Source organism: Lactuca serriola, chromosome 8 (genome assembly GCF_051521515.1).
Source record: "Lactuca serriola cultivar US96UC23 chromosome 8, Lser_US96UC23_V15, whole genome shotgun sequence".
In the NCBI taxonomy this organism is placed as follows: domain Eukaryota; kingdom Viridiplantae; phylum Streptophyta; class Magnoliopsida; order Asterales; family Asteraceae; genus Lactuca; species Lactuca serriola.
Genome location: NC_136415.1, coordinates 28638051 through 28664611, shown reverse-complemented (window position 1 = coordinate 28664611; position 26561 = coordinate 28638051). Strand labels below are relative to the sequence as shown.

The following is a 26561-nucleotide window of genomic DNA, read 5'->3' as shown; positions in this document are numbered from 1 at the left end:
TATGTCTATCACAACATGGGTTGCTTGGTTGCTTGGGTCTTGTTGTTTGACTTAGGTCTTGTGAACGCTGCAAATTCTTTATACGATCTCAGATTTTAACGATCTTTATATCCACACGTTTTGTATTTTATTCTACTACAACTTTCGTTAAGGTTACTCTCATTCAAAAAGTAATAGTATATTTTTACTTACAATTTTACAAAAAAAAAAAAAAAAAAAAAAAAAAAAAAAAAAAAAAAAAATCATAAATTCACAAAGAACACATGGATATAAATGTTTTTTTTATAAAAAATAGGAGTATATTTTAACTTACAATCTTTATCTCCATGCATTCTTTATGAATGTATGTATGAATATTCTTTTTATAAAATTGTAAGCAAAAATATATTATTTTTTTAACGACGGTAATCTTAACGAAAGTTGTAGTAGACTCAAATATGAACATGTAGATATGATGATCGCTAAAATCTGAGATCATAAGAAATTACGACGTTCAGAACACAAGACATATGTCAAACCACAAGACCCAAGAAACCAAGCAGTCGAGGTCACGATGGACATAAGCATCAACAACCCAAACATCACATTAATGATTGTCTCATGTAGGATGATATGAAAAAAACCTAAAGAAATCAGTTATAAGTATATAACTATTAAATATGAACAAAAACAACAAGGACTTATTTTGCAGCAAAAAATATCAAGGACTAAATGTGTAAAAAAAATATTAAGGACTAAATGAGTACAAAGTGAGAAATATATTTTTACCATTTTAAGTCATTTTACCGGTTTACATGGAGTAGTCAGTCATAAGAACTGAATGTATGCGGTTTAACAAGTTGAATGGTAATATGGACGAAAAAAAACTCAGTGACCAAATATATATATATATATATATATATATATATATATATATATATATATATATATATATATCAAAAAATATATTACCATTTTAATTATTCCTTCTATTATTTATTTATGTACTATATGGTCCCTATGTTATGTCAAAACTCTCATGTAGGCTAAAAAAGTTTGGACTAGCACCAATGGTCCAAAGGTTTCATTTTCTTGCTAGTTTTGTCCAATTTGGTTTGAACATTTTTGTAAAGACGATTTTGCATTTATTATTTAATTTTCCATTTTTGTTTTATTACCAACAATTAAAAATAAAATATCCTCTCTCTCTCTCTCTCTCTATCTCACTCCCCTCTCACTTAAATGCAAACACCAACCAATATTTTTTGTTCAACCCGTCGAACCACGACTCACCGTTATCGGAATGGGTACACCTCCACTATCCCTCTCTTCTCATCCATGTCGCCTCTACCTCTTCTCGCCTCTCTCTCTTTGATCAGAAACCTCACATCCCTAACTTGTCGCTGGAAAGCCCTAACATCCTCCACAAACCACCGTCACCACTCTCTTATCCCTTAACCAACCATTACATCACCATCTCTAACCTCAACTGTCCCATTCGCACTCTCATAACCATCGTTGAAACCAGATCTACGTAAAGGGGGTCAAAAGGGATCGTTGTTTAATCATCCCCACAAACACACACTCGTTTTTTATTTCTAATTAAACCCACACAAACACATACTCATTTCCAATCTCATCTTTCTCTCACCCTCGATTATCATCCCAAACCCTAGTAGCGATGGCAACTCTACAAAACCTAATAGAAAGAAAAAGAAACGTGTTCAGTTTGATCTTGGATGTCCAATTTAGAGTGATGGCAATGGTAGTGGTTTAGGGCTCTTAAACTGAAATGGCGGTGATGGTAGTGTGTATCACGGTGATGATGTTGGAATCATTTTTTGCAAGAGAGAAATACATGGGTTGTGTAGTCATGGGTTTGCATATGGTGGGAAACACATATGAACCCTAGCGTTTGTCGCCGATGATGGTAAGTTGTCTTCTCTGATGGCGATGGAAGGACGCTGGTGAAGGAGAAGAAATTTGGAAAGCTCGGACCATTGCAGATGAAGGGGAAGAAAAGAACAATTTAAGGGGAAGTTGCATTTCTTTCTTTAGATGATGAAATTGGGGGGGGGGGGGTGGTATTTTATTTTTAATTGTTGGTAATAAAACAAAATTGAAAAATTAAATAATAAGGGCAATATCGTCTTTGCAAAAAACAACCAAATTGGATTAAACTTGCAAGAAAATAAAACTTTTGGACCAGTGGTGCCAGTCCAAACTTTTTTGGCCCAAACATGCAAGTTTTGACATACCAAAGAGACCATTCTTGCAATTTTGTCTTAATAATATATAAATGAATTATTAAGGCGAGGTGTTGTTATTTTTTTTTAACGAAAACAAAACATATATTAAAAAACCAAAGCTAGCAAGAAGCTAGAAATACAAAACATTAAGGCTGAATAGGATTTTGAAGCCACAAACTCCAATTTGTCCTAGCCTTAGAATTACGACATGAAAACCAACCAAAAGAAATATTGACAATAGAATCAAAGATCCTATCTTTCCTAGGCTTATTGCTACTAAAAAAACACTACTGTTACGGAACGTCCAAAGCACCCAAATCACCACAGAAATCATCGAGTCTACAATCGCCCATTGTCGTCTAACATTTGGCCTCGCATCAATCCAGTCCATCAAGTCTCTCATAGAGGGGAAAACAGGGATATCCAAATCAAGCCAAAGACTAACCCGTCTCCAACTTGAGTCGTAATTATGCATTGAATAAACAAATCTAACACATCTTCTAGAGCATTGTGACACAAAGGACACAACACCAACTCAACCTCCACCCATCTCTCCATCAGCTTCGACCTAACAGGGAGCCTATCCAACAACGCACACCAAAGAAACACATTAATTTTAATAGGAATTAGGCGGTTCCATCGAGTGGGAAAGTTACCCAATGGAAGTCTCAAATCATCAATCCACTACCTAGTCGATTTAACCGAAAAGCACCTCGAATTATTAAGGGCCCACACCCATCTGTCTGACTCTACGCCAAGCCGAACACCTTCCAACAAAATCATCAAACCCGCAAGTTGTTCCTGCTCAACCCCTCCTCTAATATCCCAACGCCAAGTAAAAACCCAGCCCAACGAAGACCAATACTCCCTAACCAAAGAATTCTGATTAGAAGCTAGAGTAAACAGTCTACAAAATTGTACCATAATAGGAAGATCCAAGTGTTAGTCTATATTATTAGCCCACTTGTTTATGGGCCCTTTTTGTCTTTAGCCCATTAGGGTTTCTGTCTAGCTAGTATTTATATCCGCTTTATTCCTTGTAGTCTTTATGCTTTTCTCTGAGAACCCTTGTAATTTCTCTTTGATATAATCATATGACAATGTTATCATGGTATCAAAGATGAGGTTTGATACGTTGTTACTGTATCATGCCGTTTTCGTTCATTATCACTGGTATTCGTCTTTTTTGATATGTTGATTCGTTGCTACTGTTGATTTGTTCTTGTTGTTGATTCGTTGTTGTTGTTGGTTCGTTGCTACTGTCCATTCGTTGCTACTGTTGGTTCGTTGCTGTTGTTGGTTCATAATTGCTTCGATTGCTTCCACTGGTTTGTTACTCCTTTCATTCTCAGATTATTATATTGTCATTGTGGTTATTCATTCACTATCAACATGACTGGAAAGGATGATTCCCTTCAGTCAATTAGTACTCGTTTGGATGGAAAGAATTATACGAATTGGAGTTACGTTATGAAGAACTTCCTTCGTGGGAAGAATATTTGGGGCTATGTCACTGGGACTAAAGCCAAACCCTCAGTGCCTCAAACTGAGAATTTTGATATGTTGCTTGATGCTTGGGATACTGATAACTCCAAGGTTATTACTTGGATCAATAACTCTGTTACTCAGTCCATTGGTATGCAGTTGGCTAAGTATGATACATCAAAGGAAGTTTTGAATCACTTGGAGAGACTGTATACGCAGTCCAATTTTGCTAAACAATACCAATTGGAATATGATATTCGTGCCCTTCAACAGAATGACCAGAGCATTCAAGATTTCTATGCTACTATGTCTGATCTCTGTGATCAATTGGCTCTTACTGAATCTAAAGAGTTAAAAGATTTTGAGCCTTACATTTCTAGGAGGGAAGAACAACGCTTGGTTTAGTTCTTGATGGCCTTGCGTTCTGATTTTGAAGGTCTTCGTGGAAAAATTCTTCATCGCTCTCCTCTTCCTTCAGTTGATTCAGTTGTCCATGAGTTAATTGCAGAAGAGACTCGTATCAAGTCCCATGAAGATAAAGGGTTTAAAGCAACCTCTACTCCTACTCCCGCTCCTGATGTGCTTGCTGTCTCCTCCAGTCAATCTCGATAACCTTCAAGAGTCGATTATGATGAGTATGCATTCTGCAAACAGAAGAATCATTGGAAAGCTCAGTGTCCATTGTTAGTCAACAAGGGTAAATCTGGTCAATCTCAGTCAGGGCAACAAAATAGGTCTGGTCAACAGAAGCATCGGTCTCGTTCTTCTGGTACTCCTCCATGGACCCCTCATCCTCCACACTTTGCTGCTGTTGCTGCTGTTCCACCAGTTGACACAGAATCTGTTGGACATATGTCACCATCTACATTGGATCCCAAGGTGTTTGAGAGCTTTAGACAGTATTTGGCTTTTAATCCCATTGCCATGTCTGCATCTATGTCTCACTCTGGTCCTTCTTCATCTGACACTTCAGGTATTCCCTCATCTTTGTGGATTTTAGATTCTGGTGCAACCCATCATATGACTCCTCATTTGTCATCATTTACTTCTTTGTTACAAGGGTCATCCATTTCTGTTAAGTCTGCTAGTGATACATCTATGCTAGTTGAGGGTGTTGGGTCTGTCTCTGTCTCTCATATAACTCTTCATGATGTTTATTACATTCCCAAACTTACTTTGAACCTTGCATCAGTCAGTCAGTTATGCAAGTCTGGTAACTGGGTGTTCTTTTCTGATTATGTTTGTGTTATATAGGATCAACACACCCAGAAGGTGATTAGGATCGGCCGTAGGGTGGGGGAACTATATGTCTTGGAGGTCCTCAAAGTATCTGCAGTTGTTGCTTCCAGCATTGATTTATCTTCTTTTCGTTTGAGTCCTTTGTCGTCTGAGTTTTATCTTTGGCATTCTCGTTTGGGACATGTGTCTGTATCACGGTTGAATTTCTTAGCATCTAGTGGTGTTTTGGGTCATTAAACTCTTGTGATATTTCTGATTGTAGTGGTTGCAAACTAGCAAAATTTTCTGCTTTACCCTTCAATAAAAGTATGTCTTGTTCTACTGCTCCTTTTGATATTATTCATTCTGATGTGTGGGGTCCTGCACCAGTATCCATAAAGGGTGGGTCAACCTATTATGTATCTTTTATAGATGATTATACTCGATATACATGGGTTTATCTTATGAAACGCAGATCTGATTTCTTTGGTATTTACAGCAATTTTAGAGCTCTTGTTAAAACTCAACATTCGGTTGTGATTAAGTGCTTCAGGTGTGACTTAGGGGGAGAATATACCTCTAATGATTTCACTCAGTTACTTGCTTCTGATGGTACCATACACCAGTCTTTGTGTACTGACACACCTCAGCAAAACGGTGGCAGAACGAAAACATCGTCATATTGTTGAGACTGCCCGCTCTTTGCTTCTGTCTGCGCAGGTCCCTAGTGCCCTTTGGGGAGAAACACTCCTAACTGTTGTGTATGTGATTAATCGTATCCCTACTCCATTGAATTCAGGAATATCTCCTTTTGAGAAGTTATATGGTCATCCACCAGACTACTCTTCCTTACGAGTTTTTGGATGTACTTGTTTTGTTCTTTGTCCTCATGTTGAAAGGAACAAGCTGGGGCCGAAATCTGCTATTTGTGTATTTTTGGGGTATCGGATTGGTCAGAAAGGATACCGTTGTTATGATCATGTGAGTCAGAAGTTATATGTTTCTCGGCACGTTACTTTTTTGGAACATATTCATTTCTACTCGATTCCTGCTATAGCCCACAGTGTAACAAAGTCTGATCTTCTGCGTATTGATCCTTTTAATGAAGATATAGAGGCTCAAGACTCATCTATGCCACATGATCCCTCGGCACATGACACACCCACTTCTTCAGAGGGTGCCTCGACTCCACCTGTTCCTGAGCCTGATCCTCCGATTATTGAAGTTGAGGATCCTCCCCCACCACCACCCCTCAGGAGATCTTCTCGTCATCTCAAGTCCACCAAGCTACCATATTTTTCTTACTCTACATATTCAGGACCGTTTGCTTCATTTATAGCAAGCATCCATCATCTGTCTGAACCTGAATCATATAAAGAAGCTGTTTCAGATCCTCTTTGGCAGAATGCTATGGCTGAAGAACTCACTGCTCTTCATCAGACTCATACATGGGATTTGGTTTCTCTTCCTCCTGGGAAACATACGATAGGTTTTCATTGGGTGTACAAGATAAAAACAAAAGTTGATGGCTCTGTTGAACGATATAAGGCTAGACTTGTAGCAAAAGGGTATTCCCAACAGTATGGTTTTGACTACGAGGAGACATTTGCCCCAGTTGCAAAGATGACGACAGTTCATACTATGATTGCAATTGCATCTGTTCGACAATGGAAGATCTTTCAAATGGATGTCAAGAATGCCTTTTTGAATGGTGACCTTCATGAAGAGGTTTATATGACCCCTCCTCCAGGAATTTAGCATCGACCAGGCGAGGTTTGTCGGCTTCGCAAAACTTTGTATGGGATCAAGCAAGCCCCTCGTGCTTGGTTTGAGAAATTCTCCACAGTGATTACCTCTCTTGGATTTGTCCAGAGTAATCGCGATTCTGCTCTGTTTTTTAGATGCTCGAGTGCAGGACGGATTCTTCTGTCCTTATATGTGGATGACATGATTATTACAGGTGATGACCATGGTGGTATTAAGTCTTTGAAGCATGATCTAGCTCGTCGATTTGCTATGAAGGATTTGGGCTTGTTGCGTTATTTCTTGGATATTGAGGTCGCTTAGTCTAAGAAAGGGTACCTTCTTTCCCAGACTAAATATATATATCTGACTTGTTTACATGGTCGAGACTTTCTGACAATCGGACTGTTGATACCCCTCTTGAAACCAATGCTCGATACTCTCCTACTGATGGTGTTCCTTTGTCTGATCCGAATCTTTATCGTACTGTGGTGGGAAGTTTGGTTTATCTCACAGTCACTCGTCCAAATATTGCTCATGTTGTTCATATTGTCAGTCAGTTTGTTACTGCACCTACTTCTGTTCATTGGGGAGCTGTTCTTCGTATTCTGAGATATCTTCGTGGCACTCAGCTTCAGACTCTCTTGTTTTCCTTGACATTTTCTCTCGAGTTACGTGCCTATGGTGATGTTGATTGGGATGGTGATCGTCATGATCGTAAGTCTACCACTGGATTTTGTGTATTTCTTGGAGAGTCTCTTATTTCTTGGAAGAGCAAGAAACAAGATGTTGTCTCTAGATCTTCCACGGAGGCTGAATATCGTGCTATGGCTGTAACTACATGCGAGATTATCTGGTTACGATAGCTGCTTGCGGATATGGGAGTTTACATTTCTTCACCTACTCCCTTGAATTGTGATAATAAAAGTGCGATACAAATTGCGAAGAATTCTGTTTTTCATGAGCGGATGAAGCACATTGAGATTGATTGTCATTTTACTCGTCATCATCTGCAGTTTGGGACCATTTCGCTTCCATTTGTTTCATCAACTTTTTAGCTTGCGGATATTTTTACGAAGGCTTTATCGGCTTCTCGGTTTCGGTTCTTATGTGACAAACTCTCAATGCTTATTGTTGCGGCATTGTGAGTTTGAGGGGGGATGTTAATCTATATTATTAGCCCGCTTGTTTATGGGCCCTTTTTGTCTTTAGCCCATTAGGGTTTCTGTCTAGCTAGTATTTATATCCGCTTTATTCCTTGTAGTCTTTATGTTTTTCTCTGAGAACCCTTGTAATTTCTCTTTGATATAATCATATGACAATGTTATCACCAAGCACCAAACATTATGCCAAAACCGAATAGTAGCTCCATTCCCGATCACTCTAGACATAACATTTAAAGGCACCAAACCACTCGCATGGAGGTGATTAATAGACATAACGTTTGAATCCCCCTCTTGAAAAACCTCCCCCATCTCCATGTAAAAACTTTAACACTTTCACCCATAGAACCTCCAACTCATTAAAAAATCTCCATTTCCCTTTATAGAGGAGACCCAAATTAAAAGCATATAAACTACTGATACCCAAGCCACCCTAATCAAGAGAGTTTAGAGCCAAGTTCCACTTAACCCAATGGATACGTTTTTTACCCTCCTCCATACCCCAAAAAAATCGTTCCCTCATATTCTCCAAAACATACAAGACAACACCAGGAGTGCAAAAACTTAGATCATTCACATTGATGCTCTCGTACACATTAATATATGCACCAGTTAGACGTAGGTTCTCCTCATCGCTCCATGGTCTAGAACCCATTGTGAGTGAAAATATAAGGGGTATTTTTTCAGAAAAATGAAATCGAAGAAAGGGTACGGAGTAGATGAAATAATACGCATTCTAAAGTCATTTTATAGTAAATTCCTTACTGATGAAACCGTAATTTTAATATAATAAAATATTATTACTGCGGAACTAACACTATTTGATACAGAGTAGATGAAACAACACTGCGAAATTAACACCACTTTGCTGCGAATTTGATGAAACAATAATGAAAAAGTTTGTTGGAATACTAATTTTTTTTTTGTCTTAGACAAACTTCATAATAAACTTCACTCATTCAAATCGAACCACGAAAAGTATGCTCCGTCTTCGTATTTCATCTATTGGTTTTATGAGTCTTGCATCCCTTGGTTTTCTATTGCTTGTATCCCTAGTTTTTTTTCTCGTGCGTCCCTTAGATTTATGCCTCCTACTTCCATTGGTTTTCTGTTGCTTGCGTCCTTTCGTCTTCTGCTGCTTTTGTCCCACTTCTTGAAGCCCCACTACGTTTTCTACTTTTATTTTTATTCTTTGGTACAATTTCCTTACACATCCTTGCATTATGTGTTATATTATGGCATCTACTACATCTTCTTATTTTCAGTTCCTCACTGGTTGATGTTTTTCGGTCTACCCGCTTGACGCATTTCCATTACAGGAGGGTTAACAACCATAAGGTCATTAGGAACCTCTCAACCACCACGTTCTGGTGGGGGGTAGACAGCCTCCTCATACGTTATTCAATTCGTTTCAATTTTATAAGCATCTATAGCCATATGCCCACAATTTTCATTTTTCAAGTGCGTTAAAACCATTATCACATGACCACAAGGCAAACCAATTAGTTGCCAATAATTGAAAGAATAAGTCGTTTGCCTCAAATCAATTATGCCGCCACTTTTGAAGTCATGGACTTGATATGTTGCATTGTCAACACCAGATACCAACCAATCTGTTATCCCGTCTTTATTTTTTTTAACCATAGCTTCGGCCCACTTCGTAATTATTGTTGTACTTTTTTTTGTTAAAACAATGATATATCATTATATATGACATTTATCTTACAATATGACAAAATTTTAGTCATACCTGCAGCCACTCGACGTTGGTAAAACCATTTCTGCATAAGCGTGCGGAAGAACTCAAGAAGTGGTAATATAGGTAACTTCTTTACATGTTTTGATACAACATTCATACACTCTGCACTATTTGAGGTCAAGTAATCGTACCTCATGGACTCATGGTAGGGCAATGCGATTTATTCCATTTATCACGTGGAATTTGACTAAGGTACATCGCTACATCTGGTCTAAGAGTATAAAGTCTCCCTTAATACTGTTCAAACTCAGTGGTCTTGTAAGCTCTTACAAGCTTCCAAAACAAAATTGTTGTTTTCTTTTTGTCCAAAGGTGTGCACTATGTTTCCTATTAGATGAAAACCACACAAGCCATGTTGAGCATTTGGAAAAACATTTTGAAAACTTACGACAATTGATGCATCCATATCCATTACCAATGTCAGACCTTCCAAATTACCAATGCATTCATGTAGTTGTTCAAGAACCCATGTCCAAGAATTCATAGTCTCTTTTGGGAAAATTCCATACCCAATTGTCAATATTCGATTGTTGCCATCCATGGCTACTACATGCAATATGGTGCCTTTGTACCTTCCCTTCAGATGGGCACCATCCATAATAATAATTTTTCTACAAAACCCTTTGAAAGCACGTATCTGCAACAATTTTTGTAAAAAGCATGAATATATTAAAATTTTATTTTGTTTATAAACACTATATATTTACAAAGTTTTAAATTTAATTTATTTATTTACAGCACAACCAATAAGCGATCCTCCAAATCAGTTTGTATGTACGCCACAGGCCCAAGATTATGTTTCTTCAAGCTGTGAAAATAAACTGGAAGTTTGGAGAAACTTTCTTCGGGGGTCTCTGTTATCAATCCATAGCAAATTCTCTAGCATGCCATGCTTGTGAATAATTCAAATTAATTTCCAGTAACACATACATATCTCTAATAATATCTTTAGGCCTCTAAACTCTCAAACTACCTTGACCCATAATGTCATGTATTATGGTTCCCACAACTTCACTAGTTGCTTGCCTATGATTTAAGTGTATACGTAATGAAGAACAAGTGTGCTCCTCATTAAAAATCTTAATTTCAAACATTTTAGTTCCTTTAATGACAACTATATATAAATGCCAATGACAGTTTTCTTGCAAACAAACAACCTCGTACCAAGATTTGCTTGATTTTTGAACCTTAATCTGAAACTTTTCTTTAACCACTTTGAATTTAACAGAAATTGTTAGGTCTTTTTTGGTGTTATAGGTCTGATTCAAAAATATTTTATCATTCGGAACTAAATTGTGAAATGGTCCAGGTTCAAGAATATGTTATGGACAATCAGAAATAGAAGGAATACAATACCAAGGATTAAAAACAAATTTCGTTGCGTGTACTCATCTTCCGACCAACCTTCATTTGATTTTTCATCATATAATTGATCATCAAAATCAAGTACTTCTCCAAACTCAAATAAAATTTGTTGTTATAATTCTGTCATTTGCAAATTTGGTTCATTATCATTATCTGATAAAAAATTATCACTATCTGATACAAACTTATCACCAAGTGAAGCTTTCTTTTCATAACCTACTCTCACTCATTTCCTCGTCCTCTAGACTGGTTTCCACCATATTGTCTTTCTCCCCGACCTCTACTACTTTTGGCTCCAATAAAATGAATGTTCACCACTTGCTGTTCTTCAACTTCTTCACCTACCACCGATAAATACAAATGCACTGTCTGCTTTGTTTTAGAGATTACATGTCTCAGGTGAACTACATCTGATTCATCTGCAAGCTCCATGACATACCTACACTCTGGGTGCTTAAAAGACAAAGATATATAACTATTGAACACACCAACCTTATTCTAACCATTTGTAATAACATCTGATGGTCAAAGTTGAGAAGAAAATTTAAACCATAGTTTTTCACATTATTTCTAATGTAAACCTCATTTCCATTAATTAACTGCCACAACCTTCCCGTACACAGAATAATAAAACTCATATTTACAAAACACTCTCCATAAAGACAATGAAAAAACGACTTCTAGTGATTAAAGCATTCACAAAAGTGAAAAAAAAAATCGTTTCTGGTCACTAAAAGTCATAAAAAAAACGATAATAACTTGAAAAAAAACATATATAATCATCAATTAATGCTTAAACAAGACTATAACTACCATTTCCACAGAGAAATCAAGAATTCAACAGAGGTGTAACATTGATCCATAAAGATGGGTCTGTAGATCTGTTAACTACGTCCTCAGTCATATTAAACTTCCGCAGAGGTGTTAAATGGATCCGCAGAGCCACCTCAGCGGAATCATTATACCCACGATGTTTTTTGTCATTTAGTAATGCCACGTCATTTCCTCGATTATATTCATGGTTCCTCAGATGTTTAAAGCGATCCGCAGAACCTCTCTGAGGATCTAGTGGTCATTTTCCAAAAACTCAAATTTTCATGGTTAAATGCTCAAAACACCCCCTCCATTTTGGTTATTTCGTGATTTTTCTCTTTAATTATTTTGTATATAAATCAATTCTACAACAAAAAATGATAAGGAGTGAGTGATAATTATTGACACCGAATTCAAAGTTAAAAATTAATATGATTTATTTGAATCTACTATAATAAATAAAGATCTTTTTGCCACATGTCACATTCTCATTTATTTTGCCACATGTAATTTTGTGGTAATTTTAAATTAATTTTTATTCCACATGTCATTTTATTGTTTTTCCATTTTATTAAATTCCACATAATATTAAATGTAATAATAAATGCATATTAATTTCATTTATGAACTTTCCTTCTAATTTCAAAATTACAAAGTTAAAGTTTTGTTAATTTCTTTTAATTATTTATCTAAATTATTTCTATAAATTTAAAAGAGAAAAAAAAACACTTGAATTTTTATAATTCAATATTTTTTTTTCATTTTTCTTATAGATTCAAACTTCTTAAATGTTTAGAATTTTATATTTAATTTTTATTTCAAATAAACTCATGTAATACATAAGTCTCACACCTAATTTTACATAACATAGTAGGGTTCTAAAAACATAAATATTTGAAGTTTACGTGACGATGTATAGACAATTGACGTTATAAAGTGATAACTAAAGAAAAAATGATTTTTTTTAACAAAAAGAAATAAAAAAGCAATTGACAAATTAAGAAAACAAAAAAAGGAAATGAAAAAAAGAAAAAGAAACAAACACCCGTTTTTTTCTCTTTATATGTTTGGTAATTAAAAACTATTTTTTTCTTATATTTTATTGATTTAAGGAAAGGGTATAAAAGGAAAACTACTTTTCTATCAATTAGAAGAATAAAATGAACAAATGTACATATATGAGCTCTTTTAGTCTTATTGAAATTCAATAAATGGGAGATGATTTGATAGGATAAAATACTTTTTTGAAATGTACACATTTAGTCATTATTTTGTTTTGTAAAAATAAACTCTTATACTTTATTTTTTGTAACAATGCAATCCTTGTGTATTCGGTATACCGGTCATCTACGAATTTTCTTTTAGGGAAAATGACTTGACAGGGTAAGATATTTTTTGAATTGTACACATTTGGTCCTTATTCTTTTTTTTTGTAAAATAAACCCTTATACTTTATTAATATGTACACATTAGGTCATTTTCACCGGATTCTACAGATTTTGCTGATGTGGAAGCACAAGTGGCACTAAATAGCAATTAATTAACTTAGTCACCGGAGGTGGGTGATCCTCCAGCAACAAGAAATGGGCGACGACCCTTCTCTTTCTCGTCTCTCTTCCTTTCGGTCGAACAACAACAACCAAACACCCTTTACCTGTTGTGTTTCTCTGATTTGTCTCTCTTTGCCTCCATCTTTGAGATATGTTGCCAGAAAAAGAAGAAAGAATCGACGAGGGGGCTACCAGAGCAGCTCATCGCCGCCAACTACCGTCTCTACTTCCTCCTGCCTCCCCCTTCGACCTTGTTGTTTTTGCCATCATTCCTCCTTGCTACCAGTGATGTGTAGGAACACACAAAGGAGTCGCCGGAGATCGGGGTTCTCCCTCTTTTTCATGATGAATAAAAGTTGGAAAAATCTCATTGTGGATATGTGGATGTCACCTGGGTATTTCATTTCAACAAAATAAAAGAAAGGGAAAATGACTTGATAGGGGTAAGATACTTTTTGAAATGTACACATTTAGTCCTTATTTTTTTTTGTAAAATAAACCCTTCCACGTCAGCAAAACCTGTAGAATCCGGTGAAAATGACTTAATGTGTACATATTAATAAAGTATAAGGGTTTATTTTACAAAAAAAAAGACTAAATGTATTCATTTCAAAAAGTATCTTACCCTATCAAGTCATTATCTCTTCAATAAACACTTCTCTTTTAAATACTTTTGTTATTCTTCCTTTAGTTTTTGTGTCAATTAAGTCATCCGACTCATCTCCTTGTTGAGTCTATTTAAAAAAAAAAATTAAAAACATCAGTCTTATTGTGTACGGAAAAAGTTAACAATCGAGATAAAAGCATATAACATTACTTATATTGTTATGACCAACACCTTTATTTATTTATTTATTTATTTATTTATTTACAAAAAACATAATGTACATAAAGACCAAATGCAAAACCATCATTATCCATAATTTAGGCTCAAAAGTCTGTAGAAACTAAACTTTGCCATTGACATGAAACATGTTGAATGTAAATTATCCCTTGTTATAAATGTTAAATAAACTAACGAACTACTTGTTTTCAACACGAAACATTGAATACACATTTTCAAAATTTGAAGATATAATGGGCTGTTATAATATATATTCCGTTTTATCTAAAAAAAGTATAGAATAAAATTAAAATTAACAAACAAAGATAACATAAAAGTCAAAAATAACGTCTCCCTTCAAACGGCCATAATTTAGGGGCAATGTCACAATTAGATTTGTCAAAAGTTGGTATCTACTTGGTATCCTCAAAATTACCTTTCTTTTTTCCTTTTATAAATTTCCCTCCATTACAAAAGAGTATAAATTATAATAACAAATGGGAATATTTGAATCAAGAAACATACTTCGTTTCCCGCAAAGAATCTTTGATCCACAGCCGCCAAATTCCACCAATTAGAAACGAAAACGAAAACCAAATCCCAATTCATATTTACATTTTAAATATTTTATATTTTTATATTTAAATCTTTGCAGATCAAATACGTATCACCATACATGTAATCATGTATGTATGACGATATATTCTGATAGAACATTACTTATTTAGCTTTATATGGTATATTATACATATATAATTTGCAATTGAAACAATGAAACCTCAATGACATACAATACACGAGATCCACTCGGTAGATTATTTAAATCTGTCCAATTACTTAAGAAAAACATGACATGAAAAAGATCAAAGTTGGTAAAGATACAAATCATGATTGCATTCGAAATGTATATATTTTATATTGCTTAAAGATGTGTATATTATATGTATATATGTGTGTATGTGCATTTATATGGAAGCTAAGGTACATTTCAAGGATACGTTATACGCTAAATTATTACCAAAATGTAAAATCGATTTACCTCGATTCTGTTCCCATTTGTCATAATTTTCGTCCCACTCCATATACGAAGGATAATTTATTAACAAGATAAGAATGTTAATACATTTGAAGGAGATATGCATGGGAGAGAGAAAATTATCACTTAATTAACACCGAAATCTTTTTCTTTACTTGTAATTCAATTAATGATCAAAAATCTCCCGAATAACTCAATTAAAATATTTGATTTTCTCATAGTTATATAAACAAGACAAGATGCCTTGGTACCTTAATATCATACGAAATTTCAAAAGGAGGAGCATATCTTCATCAAGAAATGGCTCCTACTAATCTCTTCATCTACTTGCTTTTAACTTTTCTAACTTCAACTTTCATTAAAACATGGGCACACCTCCCTCATCAACACCCTGACCCAGAAGCCATTGTTCTGCAACTTCAAAGGTATGCTCAGCAAGCTCCACCATAACTAACCCATCTAAATGTATGATTCAAGAAAATTCCCATCTGGGTTTTGCTTAATGTCATATTATATAATCTGGGTTTCTTTCTTTATTTTATATATTTCACAAAAAAGTTAACTTTTTTATGTTTCTTGACCCTTGTACAGAAAACTAAACGCTTCAATAACCTCAAGAAGAAGATTGCTCGATACAAACCCATTATTCACTCAATCAAAAGATCAAACTCTTTGCCAAACTGGCAACCCAGTCGACGACTGCTGGCGATGTGACCCAAACTGGGTCAACAATCGCCAACGTCTCGCTGACTGTGCTATCGGATTTGGTCAAGGAGCAATGGGCGGCAAAGGAGGCCGCTTTTACATTGTCACCGATTCTTCCGATGACCCTGAAAAACCACCTCCGGGGACACTCCGACATGCGGTCATACAAACCGAGCCTCTTTGGATCACATTTGCAAAAGACATGCACATAAATCTTCAAAACGAGCTCATTGTCAGCAGTTCAAAGACCATCGATGGACGTGGGGCCATTGTCCATATTACCGGGAAAGGGTGTATTGTGATTGAGAATGTTGGGAATATTATCATTCATGGGATTTATGTTCACGACTGTGAGCCCTCAGGGAATGCTAAGATACGGGTGAGTCCATCGGATGTTGTGGGCCGTGGGAAAACGGACGGTGATGGATTGACGATCAAGGGGGTGAGGAATTTGTGGATTGACCATTGTTCTTTTGCCAGGTGTACAGATGGATTAGTTGATGTCACAGAGGGGTCCACCGCTGTGACTATAACAAACAACTATTTTACAGATCATGATAAGGTCATGTTGTTAGGTCACTCCGATGATTATCTAGCCGATGCTGGAATGCAAGTAAGTTGTTATCACTGTTATCGTAATTATCATATTTCATATACTCTATAAAGATAACAAGACTTATATATATAGTAACTGCATGAATAGGTGACAGTTGCATTCAATCATTTCGGAGAAGGGCTAGTGGAGAGAATGCCAAGATGCCGACATGGGTATTTCCATGTTGTGAACAACGATTATACCGAATGGAAATTGTATGCCATTGGTGGGAGTGCTGCTCCCACCATTAACAGCCAGGGCAACCGCTTTGTTGCCATGGCTAATGATCGCAGAGAGGTACATAATTGCTTTGTGTACTATTTAGTACAATATACAACGGACCAGTTTGTCTTTGTTTTTGTTTTTTAGACCGTGTTTGTGTGCAACTTTATTTAACAGGTGACAAAGCGAATGAATGCGAAAGGTGACGAATGGAAGGGGTGGAATTGGAGGTCGGAAGGGGATTTGATGGTAAATGGTGCATTTTTTGTCCCTTCGGGTGCAGGGCTCGAGGTTCAGTATGCCAAGGCCTCGAGTGTTCCACCAATGTCGGCTTACCTTATAAACCAACTAACTAGGCATGCTGGTGTTCTTGTAGGCACCCCAAGGTATATGTTTTAAATTTACGTGTCAAATTTATTTACTTTATCCTTTTCTTTTTCTTATTTGATATGTTACTATTTGTTTTGCAGTAGTGTAGGTGAAGTTCCTCCGAGTGGGATCACACCACATGGCGGTGATCCTCCGGTGATCACTCCACCTGTTGTGGGTCAACCAAGTGGCGAGAATCCACCGTCAGGAACCCTACCACCTTATGGTGCCGGATTCTCTCCGGGAATCCTACCACCTTATGGTGCCGGTTGTGTTCCCAGCAACATACAAGGAGGTGGTAGTGGGGGTGGTGATCCTGGTATAAACCCAGGAGCTGGGTATGGGTTTATACCAGGATCACCACCACCTGCAGTTGGCGTCCTACAAGGTAGTGGTCCCGGGACAATACCTTTTTGTGGTGGTCCTGGCAGTAGAAGGATTTCAGGTGGAGCACGCTCATCAATACCAACCACCATTTTTTTGTCTTCACTAGTTGTATTATCACTGTTCATGACAATGACTCCAGTGTATTGTTAGTTTTCACTAGTGAGTATTAAATGATATGGCAAATTATGTGTAGATAATTGAGATTTAACGGTATAACCATTGATAGGAATTTGTATTCACAAAAAAATATGACATGTGGTTCATTTGACCACAATAAGAGAAAGTTATAGAATTTGAAAACATCCCTATGATGATGTTAACATCATGACCACCTTTACTTATTATCAACCCAATAACTCTATTTCAACAAAAATAGCAATTACTCTAAAAGGGCAAACATGGAAAAAAGAAAAAAAAAAAAAATAGAGCAAACCGTTGTGCTCTGTCAGGCTGTAGGAGAAAATGACTCATACCTCTGCCCTTTTGGATGTTAGAAAGTAGCAAGAACTCCAGGTGGGAGAAAGGGTAAAAACGGGGAAAAAAATGTAATTTAATTAACCATAACCATATCATCACCTCCACCTTCTGATGCAATTGCTTCAAGTTTCTTCCAAGTCAACTCACGTTTCTCAAGCATTTTATTGGCCATGGCTTCTTTTTCCAAGAACTGATTACTGCATTCTTCAAAAAGGTCTGAATCCATTTCAATGAACATTTTTCTTACATTTCCAGTTAATCCATTGATAGCAGTGTTCCAGTGACCTTTGATGTTCTTCTCCAAGGGTTCAAAGAGGATAGGTAAAATGATGTCTCGATTCTGTGCAATCAAGTCCACTATATGTTCATTGTTCCACAAGAAAAGCACCCTTTCTGCAACCTACAAGTCATCTTGAAATTAACAAACTTTTCTGATATAAAAAGATTATTATGAGTAATAAATAAGTAATAACAAACCTGAAAATTAGGGCTATTAATGCATCGTCCAATTTGTCTAAAAAGAGGAATCATGCATTGTTGAAACTCTGCAGGTTGTGTTGCATCAAGAATTTCTTCCAATTCACCAAGAAACAGAATCTCTTTACCACAGTTAATAACAGGCCAGTATTTCAGTAACCCTCTAATCACAACATCAGCCAATTTATAATCTTTTTCAACAAACTGAATTATACAGTAAGATAACTGTTGATGATAGTAATTAATGAATTTGGCTTTATGAAGTGGAATAAGTGCCCTCACAAGGAACAACTTATGCTCTTCTTTCATTGGAACAGCAAATCCATTTATTATACTTCCAAGAATCTCCAATAATTCACCAAGTCCAGGATGCCTTTCTGTTTCAAATATAAACCTATAAAAGATATTATTTATTGCCTTTCTTATAAAAGGGCGATGAATCATGAATTTGCCATATACACGATGGAGTATGGTCTTTAAATACTCTCTTTCCCTTGGATCTTCTGAATCAAACATATCAAGCAAGTTTAAAACAAATGAATGATCGATAAATCGTTTAGCTACTTTAGTATCTGTATCGGGTGACACCACGTATCTTAAAAGCAACTCATAGACAAGTTGCAGGTGAGACCATGAAGGTTCTAAGTACATATCATCTTCTTCAGGGTCACCATCAATGGCTCCGGTGTTTTCAAATGCTTGAGGAGGTAAAGCACGAAAGATATTCACTGAAATCATGTTAATCATCTCCTCCTGCATGATCTCGTTCATCTTACTTGAACCTGACTGGACTAACTCAACAAGTTCTTGTAGGTTTTGCCTTTTGATCTCTTTCTCTTTAACTTTCTTCAATGGATCAGAGAAATCAAAAGAAGCAGAACACATATTCACCTTTCTGATAAATAACACATGTCGTTCAGATATTGGGACGTCTTTCAACAAAGGTGTTACCTCGATCACACCAGTCTGAGGTGCAGGGTTTCGACTGATAGCCTGTGACTTGGTGTTGGTGAGCTGAGCAGGGGGTATGGCCGAACGTGAAGCATGGTTTACAGTCACATCAGATGGAGCATTAGGTCCTGGAGGTGGTTCAATCACTTCGGGTTTGGAACCCTTTTTCATCCCTTTAATGATCTTAAACATACTTACCGATTTCCCACAGCCTAATCCGAAGAATCAAACTCTCTTTCAATCGTATTCCCTGTGTAAACTTCTACTTCATCACGGTTTATGCATCTACACCCATATGTATATGTAATTATCTATACAGGCTCGTTGTAGCAATCGATCAACCAATTGAAACCCTTACCGATTTAGGAAAAGAAAAAGGAGTATAAGTTAAGGAATTATCCAGTTTGGAATAAGAATCAGTTAAAAGAAGAGAAACCGAATATCAAAAAGAGAAAGATTGTACCTTGTTGATTAGATTGAAGGAATAAGAGATCCGAAAAGAGAGAGATCCAGAAATAGAAAGCATCTGCAGAATTAGGTTTTTCAGTTGGATGTAAGGATAGAGGAAGGATTGATTAACACGAATTTATCGATTCAAAGTATGGAGATTATTAGGGATTGGGATGTAGCAAGGGAGAAAGAGAGGGGGAGACAACTATAATTATCTCCTTTTAACAGAAAATTGAACGAACATATTTTTTACTTATAAAAATAAATTAAAATCCCCCATGTAAAATAGATTTTCTTACTTTTCAAAAATAAAAATTGAAAATTTTATGTTAATAATCATAATTAAATGGATGAGCTATTTTATAAAAACGATTTTTTAATTTTAAATAAGCAGAACATGTTATTTATTTATTTATTTGTTTTGAACAACATGTTATTTATTTATTTATAATCTTTGTTATTTTATTAAAAAAAACCATAATATATAGCTTCCAAATGTAATATGCACTTGTCAATCCTATTCCCTCTCTCTTTTTTTTTAGTAGTTTGAATAAAATAAAGAGACTTAATTAATGGATATGATTGTTTATTTATAAATGCTAACAACTCTTTATTACTAATTTAAAATAGTATTCTTTTTTTTTATCAAATAATAAGGTATATTTTTGTAGCATAAGATTTTAATTAAAGAAAACCCTTACACATTTTATATTATTATAAAAATATAAACATTGATTAATTCTTTGTTAATAAGTCAATCTTGACGATAATTCGAAACATTAATCCATGAAAATGATGTTGTCATTCTACATATATTGTGTCATCATTTTTTATGATTCTCAAAAATTTAATTTATGATTTACTTTTAACTGGTGCATAAATGTCGTATGGTAATATAGTTTAATATAAACTGGAAATCTGGAATTTATTTATGATAAAAAGTATTTTATTCTTATTTATCAATGAACGAAAAACTACAGACCCTTCAGTTTCCTTAGAAATTTTAATTTTAATTTTTTTTTTTTGCTATTTTCTTGAATTTTAAAGAAGCTTAATTTATGTTTTTTTTCCTACTCACATTAGTAATAGTGCTACTCAAAATTAATTGATATTGGAATTAGAGATTTAATTGCGCAATATGAAAGCTTGGAAAAGCTTTGAAAGTTTGTAACTTTGTATGGCTGTTTTACAATGGGTTGAAGCCCAGTTTTATGAAATTATAGCTTTTGGTGCAATGACTGCAATCTGCTAAGGAGGGGCCCTGTTCGACGTTCGATGTGCGTCGTTTAGAGCAGCATAAAAAAATTGGTTTTGAACCGGACCTGAAAAAAGATTGAGACCGAACCATTCTAAATGAGACTGAACCGTAAAAGGATCGGTTTTCAAAAAGACCCGGTCGAAACCGGTCCAAAAAAAACCGGATCGTTCCGAAACCGAAAGAAGACCGGTCCGAGATTGGGCTCAAAGAAGGCCGGTAACTAAAGTAAGTTTATAAAAATATCATTTTTATAGTAATTACACAATTTTTAATCATACATCGTCTAATTTCTTTCCTTTTTTCTTTTGCTAAACTCAAGTATATCATTTTTAATAAATCTTAATATATCATTTTGGTGTTAATGAAACATAAATCCAAAAATCGAAAAAAAAAATCAAAACAAATCGAAAAAACCCGGAACCGAACAAAAAAAGACATAGAAAACGACTGCACGACTGAGCCAAAAAAAAAACTGAGACCATTCCCAAAAATATCGGGCCTAAAAAACCCGGCTCATTACTTCAAATAGAAATAAAACAAATGAGAACATAAAATTAGGCATAATTAATCAACATTTTTTAAGTGTTTCAGATTTACAACTTATGTTTTGTATTATATAAATGTATATTAATTTAACCGCTATCAAAACAGAGTTTTATGGAAAATGTTTAGACTAACTAATCCAATAGTAAAATGCAATAAGTTGATAAATTGATTTCAGTGTGACAAATTTTGCTTATACGTGTAAAATAACCAGATAAACATTTTACATATTATTAACTACTTTTAGTTTCTTAAATATGGTTTATCTTTCGCCATTTTATAATAATATTATTAGTAGAAAATTAATATTAATGTATTAAAAAAAAGACAATTATATATGTCTTTGGCCGTTAACAGCAATGATGGTGAGTGTGTGCACAAACCGAAAAGGGTTCCCAATGGCTAAACATTATTGAGTAACTTTTAAGAAAAACGATTGACTAATCTTCATTGGCCTTAAAAGATCTGTAAGTGCTTCTACTTGTAATATCACCATTGCTATCAATTTAGCCACCAAATTATTATAAATTAAACCATTAATACTTTTTTTACCATATTCAAATAACTCTTTTCTCCTGATTAAAAATCTGGGGAAAAACAGTGAAATACAACAAATAAGATAAGGATACAGCCCATTGAAGATAGCAAAGGTAAGATGAGACAAAAAATTTCAATTTTCCTTGACATTAGGGGTAAAATAATTACAAATCAGTGGGAAAATAGGGAATATTAACTGTTATATTTCACTATTTTCAGTATATAAAGATAGTAGGGGTAAAATGGTTTTTAGCCAAAACCGTTCTAGTCTTTTTTCCCTCTTAATGCGCTAAGCATTTGGAAATTTTAGAATGATCAAACATTATAGCATATGCAATCGATCATATACCCGAAGCGTGTGGGACACGATTCATATTGTCTTACATAAAGACGTGATACTTTACCAGTCTTTTGCTATAATATTTTTAATTGTCATGTTCTCACAATTTTGATTATGAAAGTGGATGCCGTAATCATAACCAAATTTTGAGAATGCAATTATCCTTTCCATGTATAAAATTTCCTCATGTTGAACCATTCCAACATAACATTCATATATATTTGACTAAATTTGATTAAAATTCCACAATCTAAGCCTTTTAGATTTGAAATGAAGTATAATATTATCTCCCTTAATTATAGCAAAACAACTTTTCAACCCCTGCAACTTGGCAAAGTGAATCTTTGTTTTTCTATAATTAATATTGCTAACTTGCAATACATGAAATAATAATGATGCTCCCAATAACACGGTGATTATTACCATACAAGCATAACACTTATGCTCCCACTAGCTTTGACATATATTCAGAAAACATTTGAACTTCCAGAAAACAATGTTTATTGATTTCCTTAAGTTCATATTTCTAAATACCTGATGCTTTGATAAGCATTTATCTAAGCTTCTTAACCTCATACACCTTTGCTTTAGAAAGCTCACATGTGTGTCTAAAGAAATTCAGAACTTATGTTACTAAGTCCCAAATGTTCAAACTAATTTCCAAATCTCACAATTCGAACTATGAAGAGGGATGCCGTAATCATAATCGAATTTGAGAATACAATTTTCACAATTGCAATCTTCTTAAAATCTCTCTTAATGAAAGCATTTCCTTACAATCATTTTCATGAAGGAGGGAAACCTAATGACACTTAGATTTTAAAGTGTATGTGTTCCTATCCATGTGAATTTACCAAAACCAAAGTTTGCGACGAATCCAAACTCATATAAACCGAACGTGCTCAATCTCGATTTCTTGCCTCATGGTAACATGAATGCCCACCATGTCTTCCAAGCAACTCACCCTTTCATATCAATGTACTTTCCATTGATCAAGGTGCTTTGTCTTTATGCATTCAAATGAGAACTCATAGAACTCACATGCATAATTAACTCAATTGGAATGACAAAGAAACAAAATAATGTCAACACGATAGGTTGTAAACCTCCAGTCGTGTGCTAGTGATGATAAGGTTTATTCTTGATTTGTTCTTGAAACCTTTTTCAAGATCATTAAAACTCCCACTGATTCCTTGACATATAAGGTTCTCTTGTCAAGAAACATTTATTGACAAACAAATATTCAAGAGTTAGTGTAGTTATTATTAAGACCAAACATTTCACATAATAGGTCCTAGTTGGTCTTTGTCTTATCCAAGACAGCACAACTTACCAATTTCAAATGTGCAAGAATAAGAAAACTTTTCCAAATTCCACATTTGTTGAGTGTTATAAACCTTCTTAAGACTTGTCACTCAATTCACAATCTTGGAGTATAACTCTAACACTTGATATTGGAATGAAGTATGATTGACTTCTTGATTTAACCATTTCCACAATTCTTGATTCCTCTTCTTAGACATACAAATGCACTAAGACTCACTTAGAGGATCAACTGAGATATGGTTTTTAATCATTAAGATTTATCATAAAACACAATAAAAGGTACTCTCCCTTCTTCTTAGAATAGAAAAACTTTTATCTTTCTGCCTACTCGATTCTTCTTATTCGTTCTGCTATTCATTGAAACCTTTTCAATCAACTCAGAATTATACTTAATCTTATAAGTATAATCATATTTACTAAACTTTAGTAAATCATGACGAATATCTTTGTCACTCTTGTGGTGGACTTGATCAACACACAACCTACTGTACTCGATCTCCTAGTCCTTCACTTGACACTTTGTCAAAGAATTGGTCTAATTTCAAAATATGAAGTCTCTCATTCATCACGCAACCAAGTTGTATGATTCCAAGTTTCTGTCCAATTGAAACTTGGACGATGAGAAACTCTCTCTATTTGGTAAATTCTCGACATTTCCACAAAAAACATAATTAGAATCAAATACTTTATTGCTAATAATAGAAACCTTCAAACATCAATTTTTTATACATGCCATTGCAAGGATAAATAAATAAGATAAAATCAAAATTCATTTTATTGTAGAAAAATTTGTCCTTACAATGCAATTCAATTGAAAAACTACGTTATTACATATTTCTTAGCAATCTATTCTAACTCCAAGTAGTAGCTCAAGAATCCAATTTTCAAGCAATGCGATCGAAATCCATTTTTCACGATTAGATTCAGCTCACTTCTTCCCTTAAGCTTCCTCTCTTTTCTTCGATCCTACAAAACATCAAAATGTAATCTTATCACATCATGTATTAAGAATCTAGAATATGAACTTAAAAGAGTTAGTTAATGGATTTTACCTGAAGTAAATCCATACGTCTTGACTCTCCCATCTCTTAGATCTCTCAGGTAAATAGGGCAGCTTCATCTCCAATAGTCCAATGCCCCTTCTCTTGGCAATAAAAGCAAATGGACTCTTTTGGAATGGCACAAGGAACTATCTCAAAGTTTACCTTTTCTAGATCTCCAATGTCACTATTTTCAATGTCCATTGAAGTTTGGGAGTTTGATTCACCAGACAAATTTTCTTGACCAACACGCCAAATCATTGTTGATTCAGCAGCTATAAGCAAATAGGTTAGATCAACGAGGGTCACATCGTGGTCCATCATATAGTACTCTCTAACGAACTCACTATATGATTCAGGAAGTGACTGAAGAACCCAGTCAACAGCCAACTCACTTGAAATCTCGATACCCAATATCCTTAACCTATAAATGTGTGACTTTATCTCTAAGATGTGTGCACACACAGGTTTCCCATCTTCGTGTTTACTTGCCAAAAGGGTTTGAGTGAGCTTGAACTTTTCAAGCCATCGAACTTGCGGGTTAGGGAGAACAATTGGAGGAGGTGGAGGAAGTGAAGCATGATTTCTTGTTCCTCGATCATATCGTGGAATATCATCTTTGTTTGGAAAGCTTGTTCCATGGGATTTGGGAAGACCATGATTGTCAAAACTAGACATCTACAAAACGGGAGAAAAATCAAGTTAAGTTGATTAGAATCCTTGATGTAACACCCAAATGAAACATCGAGGCTAGGGTCCAACACAATACTCTACAACCTAGAAGAGGGATGTCGTAATCTAGTTGTAGAACATTTGAAGGTAGGTAAATGATGATTTACCAATTTCCACCATGAAAAACGAAAAAATAAGTTTAAGTTTTAAATGAATTGAAACTCCTAGATCTTTTTAGATTCATTGAACTTTTCAATTGCATGTTTAAATCTCGATTATGCCCTTCATTTATGACTAGGATGCCGAGGATCACAAATAAGGTATGGATAACCATGCGAATGTACGTGGTGCACCCAATGTTACTATCACCTAATCAATGTGTCGGTTAACCACACACGCTCCATTGATCTATGTAAAACATCGAGTCACCCTTCGCTACCAATGTCATCCCCAAATTAGTGTGCCGGTTAACCACACACGCTCCACTAACGTTTGACAAGGGTATGAAGTGTAATTCCATGGATTAGCATACAATATCACATTTTTCCTAAAGTAACTATGATTTGGGAATTTGTAAAAGCACTTAGTTACTTTGTACTTCATTATACTTATAATGGAATGTTTCTGTCATATCCTACCCATTTGGCTAACGATCCTCCACTAGTCAAGAGTGCGGTGGGTAAGAGTGGATACCCATTCAATCGCCATTTTATAGGCAATTTCCTTAAACACCCCTTATAGACCAGCTTCGTGAATGAGACCTAATAATGGTAAGACTGACTCTTTACTCATATATATATATATATATATATATATATATATATATATATATATATATAATACTAGACTTTTAAATAATACTAGACTTTTAATGTTACATATATATATATATATATATATATATATATATATATATATATATATATATATATATATATATAGTATAAGGTGTATTTTACACTTTTAAAATACTAGGTGGTTTTATTAACTTTCTCTTTTAATCAAACTTTTAATTAACTTAACAAAACC

The 26561-nt window shown here is 34.9% G+C and overlaps 3 protein-coding genes across 4 annotated transcripts; 2 read left to right on the top strand and 1 right to left on the bottom strand.

Moving 5' to 3' along the window:
- Positions 1–3620: 3620 nt before the first annotated feature.
- LOC145066747 (uncharacterized) lies at positions 3621–4118 on the top strand. Its single transcript, XM_079014021.1, has one exon. The coding sequence runs from the start codon at positions 3621–3623 to the stop codon at positions 4116–4118; it is 498 nt and encodes a 165-aa protein (XP_078870147.1).
- An 11332-nt stretch (positions 4119–15450) lies between these two features.
- LOC145069971 (putative pectate lyase 18) lies at positions 15451–17617 on the top strand. Of its 2 annotated transcripts, none has more exons than XM_079016899.1 (5): positions 15451–15608; positions 15775–16501; positions 16592–16780; positions 16883–17091; positions 17179–17617. In XM_079016899.1, the coding sequence occupies exons 1-5, from the start codon at positions 15484–15486 to the stop codon at positions 17609–17611; spliced, it is 1683 nt and encodes a 560-aa protein (XP_078873025.1). In that variant the 5' UTR covers positions 15451–15483; the 3' UTR covers positions 17612–17617. The 2 variants fall into 2 exon arrangements, with proteins under 2 accessions (XP_078873025.1, XP_078873024.1); XM_079016898.1 differs by having other exon boundaries at positions 15452–15608; positions 17176–17617.
- Positions 17618–17664: 47 nt separating this feature from the next.
- LOC145069972 (serine/threonine protein phosphatase 2A 57 kDa regulatory subunit B' beta isoform-like) lies at positions 17665–20033 on the bottom strand. The gene is made up of 3 exons (XM_079016900.1): positions 19830–20033; positions 18416–19719; positions 17665–18338 (listed from the first exon to the last, which is right to left on the bottom strand). The coding sequence occupies exons 2-3, from the start codon at positions 19556–19558 to the stop codon at positions 18012–18014; spliced, it is 1470 nt and encodes a 489-aa protein (XP_078873026.1). The 5' UTR covers positions 19559–19719; positions 19830–20033; the 3' UTR covers positions 17665–18011.
- Positions 20034–26561: the final 6528 nt, after the last annotated feature.

Excerpts from the sequence above, each read along its gene's own strand:
- LOC145066747 (XM_079014021.1), top strand. The coding sequence starts at position 3,621 with ATGACTGGAAAGGATGATTCCCTTCAGTCAATTAGTACTCGTTTGGAT.
- LOC145069972 (XM_079016900.1), bottom strand. The coding sequence starts at position 19,558 with ATGTTTAAGATCATTAAAGGGATGAAAAAGGGTTCCAAACCCGAAGTG. Across the intron at positions 18,339-18,415 it reads TTAATAGCCCTAATTTTCAG|GTTGCAGAAAGGGTGCTTTT; the intron begins GTTTGTTATTAC and ends GATGACTTGTAG.
- LOC145069971 (XM_079016898.1), top strand. The coding sequence starts at position 15,484 with ATGGCTCCTACTAATCTCTTCATCTACTTGCTTTTAACTTTTCTAACT. Across the intron at positions 16,502-16,591 it reads TAGCCGATGCTGGAATGCAA|GTGACAGTTGCATTCAATCA; the intron begins GTAAGTTGTTAT and ends CTGCATGAATAG. Across the intron at positions 16,781-16,882 it reads TGGCTAATGATCGCAGAGAG|GTGACAAAGCGAATGAATGC; the intron begins GTACATAATTGC and ends TTTATTTAACAG.